This window comes from Aspergillus vadensis (assembly GCF_003184925.1).
Source record: "Aspergillus vadensis CBS 113365 unplaced genomic scaffold BO88scaffold_7, whole genome shotgun sequence".
NCBI lineage: Eukaryota > Fungi > Ascomycota > Eurotiomycetes > Eurotiales > Aspergillaceae > Aspergillus > Aspergillus vadensis.
The window spans coordinates 183269-196770 of NW_020292045.1; the positions used below are offsets into that span (position 1 = coordinate 183269).

Consider the following 13502-nt stretch of genomic DNA (forward strand, 5'->3'; position numbering starts at 1 on the left):
AGAGTAACACGGAGAAAGAACAGCTTCTTACCCCGCGACAACATACCAAAGCAGATCAAACCTGTTTCCACTCCCATGAAACTGGGAACTGGTGGGGTTCGTGCCTTGCAAATGGCAGTTGAAACAGATGCTGGAACAGGGAAAGACAAGATCTACCAAGATCTGAATGAGGCCAAAGCACACGGAAACACTCACTGCAAGGCATCCCTTGCTTTTCGAAACAAGATCTGAAGGTTTAAAGAGAGTTGGCAGGCTTGGTAACTCGGTGCCTTTTTTTCTCTTCTCTAGAGGTCGAGTTGGTATAAGAGGTTGGTACATTTCCTCTCTTCTCACCTCTTAGGATCATGTTCATGGTCATTGTCTATACTACTGAGCTGTCTTCAGGTTCATGATTCTCCCTTCTGCGGGCTGCTTCGGTTAGTCTTCTGTATATCGTTATGTACACCAACTTTTCGTTTCAAGTCCTTCAACTTCCTCCTCTCCTCGTTCCACTTCATTATATATGTACCTGAAAAAGCCGCAACCGAAAAAGATGAAGAAGGGAAGACAAAGCATGTATCCTGGGGTTGATGGTGCTCTCGCCGCACCGGTGAAGATATTAAGTAAGTATTATGGTATATGAGTATGTCCCTTCTTTTAGGCCGTTCCTCCCAATAACCGCATTATATGAATGAATGAGGACAAAAGAAATAAGGAAAGAAAGAGAAAGACACGACCGTCATCACGCCCTGCTAAAAACCCAACCGGACCCGAGAAACAAAGGAAACAAGGAAACCCCATAACAAAGGGAAGAGAAGTCTAATAATTAAAGTAGTATGGATGTGTGCAGCTCCCAAGATCTCCGGAAAGCCCCATAACAGGTAAGGACTGCTGTGCTTGGCTGTGTGGGTAGTACTTCATTGAATAAGGATTGGCGTCCAAGGTTGTTGTCGCGGCCGCTGCCGCTGCCGCTGCCGGCTCCTGGTGGAACATGGCCCCCCCAGTGAGGTCGAGAGGATAGTCGCCCTCGCGGTGACGCTTGAGCGGCGCGAACGAGGCCGATGCGTCGGTATCCCATGCTGTAGGGATAGGAGGCTTGCAGGGGTCTGACGCCTTCGATGTGGGTGGCTTTGACGTGAGCGGGGATGTGGTGGCGGTGGACGGGAAGACGGATGTGTGTGATTCGAGATCAGGAATTTCCTTTCTATAGACGGGATTGCTTTCCTTGAGGGTCTGGGTGGGTGAGCCCAGAGTTTGGGAGTCGGTGAGCTCGGGGAGGTGGACGCGGGAAACGCAAATCACGGCGGAGCCATCTGCAGTTGCTAAGTATGAGACATGTCCAAAAGACCCAATAGTGGATGGAAGCGCTTACCTGTTCGACCGTCTAGGTATCGTTCCTCCTCCTCTCGTACGTGGTAGATCTCATCGAGCACAGGAATGCGTTCGACGGGAGCGATCTGGCGCCGAACAGACTGGTCGGCTTCCTTCAGTTTCTCCACGCAGATAGCGTGACTTTCACGCAGCTCGCAAAGGATATGGACAAGCAGACGGATACGCTCTATATGCAACGTTAGCGCGACTGATGGACGAAGCAGAGTGATGGAAATACACACCCGCCTTCAGAAGATGATCTGGTTCACGGTGAGTAACACCCGCCGGCCACCAGGCTGGCTTGGTCAGTTCAGGGTCAAATTGCTGCGATGATCCGGATATGATCTTGCGTCCATTGTATGGATAGTTGACTTGTTTCCGGGGCTCCACGAGCTTGATGTATGCTTTGGCCAGGATGCGACAATTGATCTGCTGCAGGCTGTCAAAGGCCTTCTCGTAGTATCTGCGCAGAAGGCCGGTGTTGCGCACGGGCAGCATGGACTTCTGGTGACAGGTGATGCTCATGGGAACGAGGCATTCATGGGATACCCGCTTCCTTTTGGACTGAGGAGGTTCTGTGGTGGAGTGGAACCTGAACATGATCAGTGGTTGGGTCGCATTGAGATTGAGAAAGGGCGCAAGTACATTTGTTTAGCTGATAGATCGCTGGCGCTGGGAGATTCTGGGGAGAGTGGGCTTCTGCCTCTGATGTCTTCTGTTGTTGTGTTGGTGTCAACAAGGTATCCGTGCGAGACCTTGACAAGGAACCCTACCGAGCATTTTGGATGGATCACCTTTGCCCGACAGTGCCACCGCACGCAGAAAGTTTTCCGTCACGCTGGGAGAGAGGATCGTCTGGCAGTTATTCGCGATGGACTGCGAGGCCTCGAAACGTAATTTGCCATTGTCGTCGATGTAGATGAGGGCGAAGTGCATACAAGCCAGCCCGTCTAATGGCGCATCCATGGACACGGGAGTGTGAGACTGGCACGGTCAGCTTGCGTTGCCATAATAATCACCACAGCCATCAATCATACCATGGAAGCAGAAAACAAGAGTTCGAATGTGATGACTCTCAAGGGATCAAGGTACACTTTAAGGTGGGATGACCTGTAAGAGTTCGATCAGGCTTCTGGTCGCAGTCGCGCAGGAGACAGAGAAGAAGCGTGTACAGTTGAAAGAAGTGAGACTCAGAAGCAAGGCACGAGAAGGAGCATTTTTAAAAGAACAGGACTGAGGCAAGAGGCGAAGACCAGCAATATTGCAAAGAAAATGGGGGGAGTGGCCAATAGATCCACTCGCCGTGTTAAGCTTACCGGATCGTCCTCAACCTGGGCTTCAGCTTCGTTTCGTTTCCGGATCCGCGACGCCCCTCATGCAATCTTATATGCGTGCGCGAATATATTTCCTGTCTCTATTAGAAATTATTAAACCGTTGGCTCGCCTCCAGGACCGCGTCCCAAAAGGAAGAAAAAAGCAACTCAAGTTCAGACTAGGCTATAGTACTTCCAGTACACCGTAATGATGGACCGTCGCAACCAGATCAATGGATCGGCCCAAGCTGTGTCACTAATGTGCGTGGCCCTATGTGGCACAGCAGCCGACGGGTCCTTATCCGCTCGCATGCATTTGGGCGTAGGAACTAATGCTATGTTGCGTCGTTGCTTCCAATCACCGAGCTCGAGAGAGAGGGTCAGATTGAAGTCCGGTCCTGCTGGCAGTCTTGGAATAGAGAAAGTGGCTAGCTATCAAAGTGGACCTTTCAAGAGATTGTTTTGCCACCCCCGGTTGGTCGAATCTCGAGATCATAGTCCCATTTCCCCCAAGCTGGGGCTTGTTTGGTTGCTATAGAATACGCCTTCTGGATTGAATCTGCGTTGTGTACGGAGTAGTATACCATTTCAGACAGTCGTGCCGTAGCAGGTTATGCCACCTGCTAGCAAGATTAGCAAGATCGCCTCGAGCCGAGGGTCCAATAGGTCCGCTGGCGCATTCATGGAGGCTGCAATACATACTCTATCTTGTTCGATAGCATGCGGATGTGCCATTCCGTCTGCTTACCTCTTCCCGTTATGGAAGACTTCGTGTCTTATTTTCTCCTATCTATGCGATTGCCTCTTCCAGATATTGCTTTATTCTACCGAACACCCTCCCCTTGCCTGACGCGTCGGGTGTCAGACAGAGAAAGGTGCAGTTTGTCCATTCATGGTTCGCTCTGAGATCCGACCTGGCTGGCTAGCGGGGCAGACGCTGTCACCAGATAGTAGCCAACACGCCAGGCACCATATCGGAATATCCCGAGGAGGACATTTGTCATGGTACTACTCCGTAGCAAAAGTCAATAGCGGATGTTGAGTACTGTAGGCCTGGAGTGGCTGGAGGGCGGTTCGTTCTACCTGGACCACCGAATATCTCAAAGCGATGCACCGGACATGCAATGGCACCTCGCACTTCCGGTGCTCACCCATTTGTCAAGAGATTCCCAATGCGGGTTTCCCGATGTGTATACGGATGGAGTCGAGGATCAGGAGTTGACCTAGCATTGACAGAGGTGCCAGTCCAGACAGGAAATTATGCGATACCTATTACATACTGGGGTCGGAAAACAGTTGCGAGGCTGCCGTGACCCATAGCGGCGACTATCGCTGTTGTACCGCATCATATTCGATGTTTGTTTTTTTCTCCATTTGGATATCCGGACAACACAACGCCATTGCTGGCCATCGTTCCTGCTACCCACATGGCAGATGTCAGGTAGTGACTTGGTTGAGTCTAGATCAAAGGCAGCCTTGCCACATTGCGGTACTTCGTGGCTATAATGAGCTTGCTGTTGGGATGCCCAAGCCAGTGTCCCGAAAACCTGGAGGGTAAAATTACAGCATTACCGTGGAATTCTTGGAAAAGAGTGCAGATGGAAAGAATCTAGAAAGAATCGAATGATTTTCAGTAGAGAAAAAGAAAATAAAAAGATAACAAATAGAAAGAAAAATAAACCATCAAGAAGAAGAGCCAAACACTCACACAGTAGCTGGACCCTTATGGGGACGTGACGGAGACGGTTGCCGCAGGCCCATCAAGGCCATTGGCCCTTTTGCCTTCGGATCATGTCTGATCGAACGATGGCTGAACCGATCCTGACGCGACGGATGGGAGCCCCGCCTCTGCCGAGACAAGGTTGTGACAGATCGCGGCCAAAGAACCCACTTGTGTGTGTGTGTGGTCAGAAGCAACCATCGGCGAACAGGAGGATGCCTGATCGTACTGGGAGGACCTAATTGGCGATAATCCCGCCAGAACCGAGGAAACCACCGCGGCATGCCTGGCCTGCAAGCGAATGTCACAGAGGGCCATTCAAGATAAGCACCTGTTTAGAAAATCCCAAACCCGCTGATGAAGTAGTACGGCCCTATCCGCCTGTTCCAGGTGTCCTTGGGAGGGGGACGTTCATCTGTTCGATGTATGATGTGTCGGCCGGCGAGACTGCAGAGGAGTGCATATTGCATATGATACGGTGACCTGTCACGGTGGCTGAACGCCCGACATGCATACCGGAAAGCTTCCGGAAGTAACGAGCAATTTATTAACCTACTGAGTACCGCCGAGGTTCCCTTTTGTCATGGTTTATAAATAAATAACATCGGTTCGACGAGGAAAACTTTACTGCAGGTGGGACGGAGCCTTCATTCAAAACTATTGTTGGCGATGGCTGCGCCAGAGGGTAGATCATCGACAGATAGTAAGCTGCCAGTCAACTGACAGGCAGGCTGCCTGATTGTTCACATGATTCATAGTGTGCGCTCCATCTCCATAGACCTGAAGGTTCGGGCCATGTCGGTCAAGTCTGTGCTTCTGTAGGTTAGTGCTATAATCTATGACAGCTTGGCTATCGAACCTTCCGAGTCCTGGAGGTATATCAATTCCGTGCATCACTATCAGAATATAGAGGAAGCTGAAAGTCAATAAGCTTACTTACCCTTGTCAGTAATGTTTGCAGCTCATCTTATTGCATTGAGGTATTACGCCACGCCACGCCACGGCATGGATGCCGCCATATGTACTTGCCGGCATGAAAGGCACGAAGCGGAAGAAGTACCCGCCCACGGAGTGTTATACGTCATGAGGATTGCAACTTACTGGATTGTGGTGTTGGTGAGTAGGTATGAGTGAACGAGCTTCCAATTTGTAATTCAAGTGATGGGTCAAGTTGAACTGGACATGATAGGGAAGAATTCCCCGATGTGGCAGGACAAGGCCTCGCAAACGATAGGAGGTGGACTTTTCATGTTTAGGAGATGACTGGAGGTCGCCCATTCATGGCGACGCCCGCGTTTCTAGAAAGCTGCCGATTCTGTGAAGGAGATCCACCGGGGGTGCCTGTCGGGTGTCTCATAGTTCGTTCTGGGTTCGTCGTACGTTTGTTGAGTTCGGGTTGCTGCCGGGAAGGTATCGCTTTGGGAGGTCATCCCAGAGCGATTGTAGCGGTATGGATGCCGCATATTGACTGCTTTGATAGGCTATAAGCTGAGACTGTCTCTTCAGTAGCTGGATCTACCAACTTAGGATGGTTCATGCATGAAGAGCTTGGGAGACCTCGATCGAGGCCAATGGCTGATCAATTTCGGTAAAAGTGAGAGTATTGACGTAATTCAAGCATACTCACATCTTTGTTGTGCTAGTGATACAAGCCAGTCAATTGAAGAGAGGTACTTTATATTGTTCGGAGAGAAGAGTGAGTGGGCGATGGAAGTAAGGTCAGTCAAGTTTTAAGCTGGAAGTCTACTTTGCTACTTTCATAGATGGAGGATGCCTCAGGTACCTGGCGGATACTGGGGTGTTGTGGTATGTTACTTTTATATTGAGTTTGTAACAATACGCAATACTATGCTGAAAATATGATCGTATGCACGGAAAACAATATAAATCAAGAAGTTAAACAATACATTACATGTTATATACACGTATGATTACAGCAACCATGATATTTGGACTTGCGGCCACCTCGTCCCTTTCCCCTTTCCTCTCTTCTTTCTCCTCTCGAGTCACTTCATACTCGGGGAGAGAAATCGCATTTGATTCTTTCATCAAGATCTCTCTGGTTCAGGCTGTCCTGCATCACGATCCACCTGTCCATTGTCAATTTCTGACGCACTGGGTGCCTTTCATTGACTTTTTACTACGGTATCTACTAAGGAAGTACTACCGGAGTACATTCTCCCCCCTCCGTCCCCTGTGTTCTCTCCCTCTCTCACACACACTCTCTTTCCTCCACTCCACCGCCCGGACGAATCCCATCCAGTGCATTAGTCCGTCCGCCCCAAGGCTGATCGCAACTCGACGGGCCAGCAAATCTCTTTCCTTCCTTTCCGTCCGCTCACTTGACTTGACTTGACTTGACTCGACAACTGCGGTCACAACTGAGGATTCTGACTTGTGACTAACGGATTTACTTTTGCCACAGGTTACACTAACCCACCCTGACTAAGTTGTCGCTTTCAGGTCTGTCCTTCCCATCTGCCGGCCCTTCTATTATCCCACACCCCCCTTCTTGAGTCTCTTCTGGCTGTCGTGTCCCCATCGGCCAATCACCGCCCCTCTGTTTCCAGTTTAATTTTATTATTTTGGCCCTTTCATATTACCTTTTTCTATCTCGTCGTGGATCGTTCCAGAAAAGAATATTCTACGGAATTAAGCAGCGCAATCGCCAGGACACTAAGTCGTTAGAGGAATTGGCTTAGTGTCTCATCCCGCTCATCCCTGGATTCCGGCGAGTCAGAGTGTGCGACCGACATTGACTGTCGCTGCTGCGGACCTGATCCGTGGAAGTTTTTAATTTAACCAGAAACATTAATACCAAAAGAAAAAAAAAAGAAGGAGAAAAAAAATTCAGGAGAGGAAGAGAAAGGAAAAAAGAATTAAAAAAATAACGAAACAAAAAATAAGAGAAGAAAGCTTGTGGCCTGGCTCAACCATTGATTGACCTTCCTCTTGCTCTTATCGACCGACATGGACCCCAACGTTCCCGGATTCCCTTCTGCGATGCAGCAGACCGCGGGTTTTCCTGTCACTCCCCAAAATCCACAGCAGTTCCCCTACTATCCGAATGCCATTCCCCCGTTTCCCCAATCCAAAGCTGTCTCTCATCCTCCACAGCAGCAACACCAGCATACTCCTTTCGGTGCCGTGCCCATGCAGGCCGGTCCTAGTGGAGCAATGATGCCGTCCGGGTTCCCCCAGCAGTCATCCGGTACGTCGGGATCTTTCCTTTAACTCCCCTTGGCCTGTTATCTCCAAGCTCTCTTTCTCTGTCACTACTGTTTCGCTACTCTATGTAATTCCTTGATCTTCTTGAGGCCTGTCATCGCTTCCCCACCCTTTGCCCCTTTGATCTACACGCGGCTGCTCCATGGCGCCGGGTTCTTTTTCCCATACTGAATCTACTGGACCTTCCTGGTCTAGTAGTTCAAGTACGTGTGTGTGCTAATGGCTTGACGCGTATCCACTATTGCGCTACGATTGCCCGTCGTCCTCTTCCTTCATGTGTTGTTGTTCGTTGTTTCCTTTTCCCTCCTGGCCAAAGTGCGCAGGCGACGTTGGCCGCAAGGACTAGCCGCTAACCATCCGGATGGACTAGTAGGACCCCACGCCAACTTCTCTGCACCATTTGCCCAGCCACCTGTGCCAGCAACGTCTATGAGCCAGTATCTCCCTCCCCAGGCGACTGCGACATCGACTCTTCCCGCAACTTCAGCGCAATCCTTTCCGCCCAATATGGCATCGGTACCGGCGACTAACATGATGCCTGCGCAACAGCAACAGCAACGAGCAGCGCCCCAGCAGAACCCATTGTCAAGCTCCGCCCAACCTGCTCCTCAGTCACCTGCGACGACTGCGCGCGAGAAGGCTCGCGTGTCTACGCTGCTGGACATAAACTCGATGTTGCTGCAGGAAGTTATGAACCTTCAGGCAGCTGGCAAGGCTGGTGCGCCTTCGCAAGGAGCGTCAGAGTCGAACCCGTCGCCTGGTTCAGATCAGACCTCGGATAAGCCCACCCAGCGGCCAAGCGCAGAATATCTCGAATGTATGCGTCGGTTACAAGCCAACTTAGGGTACCTTGCAACCATTGCCGACCGGGCTAAGAAATCAGGGGGTGTTCCCCCTGCCGCACCGGCGATCATGTCACCGCCTCCAAACATGCCTTCAATGAATGAAATCTACAATAAACTCAACGAGCTCTTCCCTCGGGCCGCGCAAGGTGGAATGGGGACACCCCAGCAGAGCCCACAATCATTGCATGGCAATGGCCGGCCCAGTCCTTCTCCAGCCGTTGAACACGTTGTTTGAAGAGGTCAAAATGACAACAAAACATGATGTGTTGCGCGTAGTGCGAACTCTATGGGGAGCTGAGCGTACTGGCTCAAGGTAGAGAGCAATCGACCGTCGCTCCTGCATCCCGCCTATACGCCCATGGTTGCATGAGGCCCCTGCCCTGACCGGCTTTTCACTCAAGTCAAACCTCGAGTTACGATCCGACGAGCCTTCAAATGGGCATCGTGCGCGTCCATATTGCGCCACAAACTCTTCTATCAATGATGAGCCATCAGATGAAGCCCACAGTCCAACTCGAGGCAGCTCTCTATTTGAAGAAAGAGGTACTTGATATACTGGGTACTTCTTAGGGTCGTGAAGCGTTGCAAGATACACAAACAGTGTTGGCGACCAAATGGGACGAACATGTGAACATTAGCACCAGAAGTGGATGGTAGCTACGAACGATGGGAGGCGGAGGTTCAAATGTACGATAGAGTCTGGGGATATAGAATCGTATATAATAGAGAGATATATATTTACTGCACGGTACTGCATTGCTATTGTAGAAAACTTGTTTATGGAGTAGGATCGCATGAATTGCTGGCCTGAATGATCAGGTCAGAAGACGCCGCAGCTCCGCCGGGACAGGGCCAATCAGAGGGCGTCAATCGGGGTGTCCGCCCGGTTCCCTTTTCAGTTCTGTCTGCCACTGCAGCTCGCCTGACTTCAGTTCCCTTTTCTCCTCCTTCCTCACGGTCCTCGTCATCCGCCCCTCTCTGTTGCAGTCTCTCTTGTTGGGGGGTCTTGTGAATGTCTTGCGTCTGGCTCCACATCCACAGAAGGAGCCTATTGTCTGTCGCTACGAACAATTCTGTTGCGAGGGCCGCTACCTCTACCTCCGCCGCGCCGCCGCCGCCGTCATCGCCGCCGTCTCATTCTAGTACTTATTCGCCTCTTCATCGCTCTATCGCCAATCCCATCGGATTTACCTTGTCGCCTGCGAGGTCACTAGTTACTCGCAATCCTGAATTTTCTGCCTGTCGGCGCTCTAGTCGACACTTTTCTTTGTGCCCGGCCGTTGCAGCGCCCGGTGTCACCACGAGCATCTGCCCTGGTCAGGCGCCCGTCCGCTCTCTCAGCTCGCTCATTATACACTCTACGAGACCCAGTGGTATACGTCTTCGTGCAGACCAGATGGATTTGAATGGAGATGCAGGAGCCAAGCGCAAGCGCAGCTCTATCACCGCACCCGCTGAACGGCCCGTAAAGCACCTTCGCCCCGAATCGAGCGCATTGACACCTGGGGATTCGACGCCTGCCAATGGGACGGTATATGATGTAGAGGATGATGAAGATGCGGGTCGTCTGCTGCCTGTAGGGCCTGCTCAGGCGGATTCGCCGGAATGGCAAGCTACCATAGAGGAGGTTGTGAAGAGCGTTGTATCTATCCACTTCTGTCAGACCTGCTCCTTTGACACGGAGCTGTCCATGAGTAGCCAGGCTACTGGGTTTGTGGTGGATGCAGAGAATGGATACATTTTGACAAATCGACACGTGGTTTGCCCGGGACCTTTCTGGGGATACTGCATCTTTGATAACCATGAGGAAGTAAGTTGTGCTCTCTCCGTATGTAAATCTTTGGGACAGGAATGCTGATTCGTATTGGTTACGTTAGTGCGACGTCCGTCCCGTGTATCGGGACCCAGTACACGACTTTGGAATTCTGAAATTCGATCCGAAGGCTATTCGATATATGAAGCTGAGGGAGCTGAAACTGCAGCCGGATGCAGCTAAAGTGGGATCTGAAATTCGCGTCGTTGGTAATGACGCAGGAGAAAAATTGAGTATTCTGTCTGGTGTCATTAGTCGGCTGGATAGAAACGCTCCCGAATACGGCGATGGCTACAGTGACTTTAATACGAATTACATCCAGGCCGCTGCAGCAGCTAGCGGTGGAAGTTCCGGCAGTCCTGTAGTCAACATTGATGGTCATGCGATTGCTCTGCAGGCCGGTGGTCGTGCAGACGGTGCAGCGACGGATTACTTCCTGCCTCTGGACCGACCGCTACGCGCACTGGAATGCATCCGTCGCGGAGAGTCTGTCACGCGTGGAACGATTCAGACGCAGTGGATCCTGAAGCCATTCGATGAGTGTCGTCGGTTGGGCTTGACGCCCGAGTGGGAGGCGACCGTGCGTAAAGCAGCGCCCACGGAAACCAGCATGCTGGTGGCCGAGATCATCCTGCCCGAAGGCCCGGCGGACGGAAAGCTCGAGGAAGGAGACGTGCTTCTGCAGGTCAACGGGGAGCTTCTCACCCAATTCATCCGGTTGGATGACATTCTGGACTCGAGTGTTGGGCAGACAGTGCATCTGCTGGTTCAAAGAGGCGGTCAGAATGTGGAGATTGAGTGCCAGGTTGGCGACCTGCATGCCATCACGCCCGACCGGTTTGTGACGGTGGCTGGAGGCACGTTCCATAACCTGTCTTACCAGCAGTCGCGGCTGTATGCCATCGCTACTCGCGGTGTTTACGTCTGCGAGGCTGCAGGCTCCTTCAAGCTGGAAAACACCCTCTCAGGATGGATCATCGACTCGGTGGACAAGCGACCCACTCGCAATCTCGATGAGTTCGTGGAAGTGATGCGAACAATCCCCGATCGTTCGCGCGTGGTGATCTCGTATCGGCATATTCGCGATCTCCACACCCGCGGTACCAGTATCGTCTATATCGATCGACACTGGCACCCGAAGATGCGATTGGCTGTGCGCAACGACAACTCCGGTCTGTGGGACTTTTCGGACCTTGCGGACCCTATCCCAGCTCTTCCTCCGGTTCCGAGGAAGGCCGATTTCATCCAACTCGATGGTGTTAGCCAGCCTGCAGCGGCCGACATTGTGCGCAGCTTCGTACGGGTATCCTGTACGATGCCCCTGAAGCTGGACGGCTACCCCCAGGCCAAGAAGACCGGATTCGGATTGGTCGTCGATGCAGACAAGGGTTTGGTGGTTGTGTCGCGAGCGATCGTGCCGTACGACCTCTGCGACATCAACATCACGGTGGCCGACTCCATCATCGTGAACGCTAAAGTAGTTTTCCTGCATCCGCTCCAGAACTACAGCATCATCCAGTACGACCCAAGTCTGGTGCAGGCACCGGTTCAGAGTGCCAAACTCAGCACCGACTACATCAAGCAGGGACAGGACACGATCTTCGTGGGATTCAATCAGAACTTCCGGATTGTTGTGGCCAAGACCGCCGTAACCGACATCACCACTGTTTCTATTCCAGCCAATGCCTCCGCACCGCGCTACCGTGCGATCAATTTGGACGCCATCACTGTGGACACCGGACTCAGCGGGCAGTGTTCCAACGGTGTCCTGATTGGCGAGGACGGAGTGGTGCAGGCATTGTGGTTGAACTACCTTGGAGAACGCACGTCCAATTCGCATAAAGATGTGGAATACCATCTAGGATTTGCGACCCCATCTCTTCTCCCTGTCCTGTCGAAGGTGCAGCAGGGAGAGATGCCTAAATTGCGGATTCTGAACATGGAGAGCTACGTGGTTCAGATGAGTCAAGCTCGCATCATGGGCGTGTCGGAGGAATGGATTGAGAAGGTGACGCGAGCTAACCCATCGCGGCATCAGCTCTTCATGGTGCGCAAGGTCGATTGCCCACCGCCTGGATTCAACTCGGCGGCCGACACGTTCGAGGAGGGTGATATCATCCTGACCTTGGACGGACAGCTGATCACCCGCGTCTCCGAGTTGGATATCATGTACGAAAAGGATACGCTGGAAGCACTGATTGTCCGAAACGGACAAGAAATGCGGATTCAGGTGCCGACTGTCCCAACGGAGGACCTCGAAACTGACCGTGCCGTCGTGTTCTGTGGTGCTGTTTTGCAGAAACCACACCATGCCGTCCGTCAGCAGATTTCCAAGCTGCACAGCGAAGTCTACGTCAGCGCAAGAGTATGCTTTCCTCCCTCCAGCCTTTGCCACTGCCATCTAAGTAACTAACCACCCACTCTACAGAGTCGCGGATCCCCCTCCTACCAATACGGCTTAGCCCCAACCAACTTCATCACCGCCGTGAACGGCGTCCCCACCCCGAACCTGGACCGCTTCTCCGAAGAAGTGAGCAAAATCCCCGACAATACATATTTCCGCCTTCGCGCGGTGACATTTGACAATGTGCCGTGGGTAGTGACCATGAAGAAGAACGATCATTACGTATGTCACAATCTCCCCTCTCTATCTCTCTACCAAATACCGAGAAACGTGGAAAATTAACACTTTTATCACCAGTTCCCCATGTCCGAGTACATCAAAGACCAGTCCCAGCCTTCCGGTTGGCGGACCGTGTCTCACGACAAGGATAAATATAAAGATGGCATTGCGCCGGATGCTGCGAACTTGAACCCGGATGCTATGGACGAAGGGTTTGATGGAGTCAGTGATATCGAGCCGGATCTGGAGTGAGTGCCGGGCGGACTGTATAGTATTCTGTGATGAGCATGGCTGTGTTAGATGTGTATACCAGACATGGCTTTTGGAAAACATAAAAAGAAAGTGAAAAATGGGAAAATGTTAGACATTACTAGTGTTGTCCAGAGGTGTAGATGCATGTATTGTTTCGAGTGGTATCTGGTATGTAGTGGCTAGTCTACTGAGAAGTGATTGATGATAAGAGTTAAGTCTTTGATTTGTTTGATGGGGTAGGTAGATCCCATGACATGCATCTAGTATCATGTATACTACTACTTGTTACTTGAGAATCAAGCCTGGGGGAATGGATAAACATATGACACTACGGAAGTAACACATATATCCTTGTGAA

At 51.5% G+C, this 13502-nt stretch overlaps 5 protein-coding genes across 5 annotated transcripts; 3 read left to right on the forward strand and 2 right to left on the reverse strand.

Annotated features, from left to right (window-relative positions):
* Nucleotides 1–798: 798 nt before the first annotated feature.
* Nucleotides 799–2665, reverse strand: BO88DRAFT_479697 (DUF2841 domain-containing protein; the record flags this gene model as incomplete). Its single annotated transcript, XM_025712093.1, has 5 exons — nucleotides 2124–2665; nucleotides 1996–2065; nucleotides 1593–1942; nucleotides 1352–1558; nucleotides 799–1301 (listed from the first exon to the last, which is right to left on the reverse strand). The coding sequence occupies exons 1-5, from the start codon at nucleotides 2314–2316 to the stop codon at nucleotides 799–801; spliced, it is 1323 nt and encodes a 440-aa protein (XP_025564357.1). The 5' UTR covers nucleotides 2317–2665.
* BO88DRAFT_250707 (uncharacterized protein) lies at nucleotides 2666–3292 on the forward strand. Its single transcript, XM_025702212.1, has one exon. It carries the CDS (start codon nucleotides 2872–2874, stop codon nucleotides 3199–3201), a length of 330 nt encoding a protein of 109 aa, XP_025564358.1. The 5' UTR covers nucleotides 2666–2871; the 3' UTR covers nucleotides 3202–3292.
* A 371-nt stretch (nucleotides 3293–3663) lies between these two features.
* Nucleotides 3664–4897, reverse strand: BO88DRAFT_424134 (uncharacterized protein; the record flags this gene model as incomplete). Its single annotated transcript, XM_025708713.1, has 7 exons — nucleotides 3664–3809; nucleotides 3898–3967; nucleotides 4052–4177; nucleotides 4469–4553; nucleotides 4593–4621; nucleotides 4735–4764; nucleotides 4793–4897. The coding sequence occupies 7 exons, from the start codon at nucleotides 4895–4897 to the stop codon at nucleotides 3664–3666; spliced, it is 591 nt and encodes a 196-aa protein (XP_025564359.1).
* Nucleotides 4898–7046: 2149 nt separating this feature from the next.
* On the forward strand, nucleotides 7047–8857 carry BO88DRAFT_250764 (uncharacterized protein). The gene is made up of 2 exons (XM_025702213.1): nucleotides 7047–7594; nucleotides 7985–8857. Exons 1-2 carry the CDS (start codon nucleotides 7354–7356, stop codon nucleotides 8689–8691), a joined length of 948 nt encoding a protein of 315 aa, XP_025564360.1. The 5' UTR covers nucleotides 7047–7353; the 3' UTR covers nucleotides 8692–8857.
* Nucleotides 8858–9400: 543 nt separating this feature from the next.
* Nucleotides 9401–13451, forward strand: BO88DRAFT_403541 (putative nuclear serine protease HtrA2/Nma111). The gene is made up of 4 exons (XM_025706387.1): nucleotides 9401–10266; nucleotides 10334–12634; nucleotides 12698–12895; nucleotides 12971–13451. Exons 1-4 carry the CDS (start codon nucleotides 9469–9471, stop codon nucleotides 13142–13144), a joined length of 3471 nt encoding a protein of 1156 aa, XP_025564361.1. The 5' UTR covers nucleotides 9401–9468; the 3' UTR covers nucleotides 13145–13451.
* Nucleotides 13452–13502: the final 51 nt, after the last annotated feature.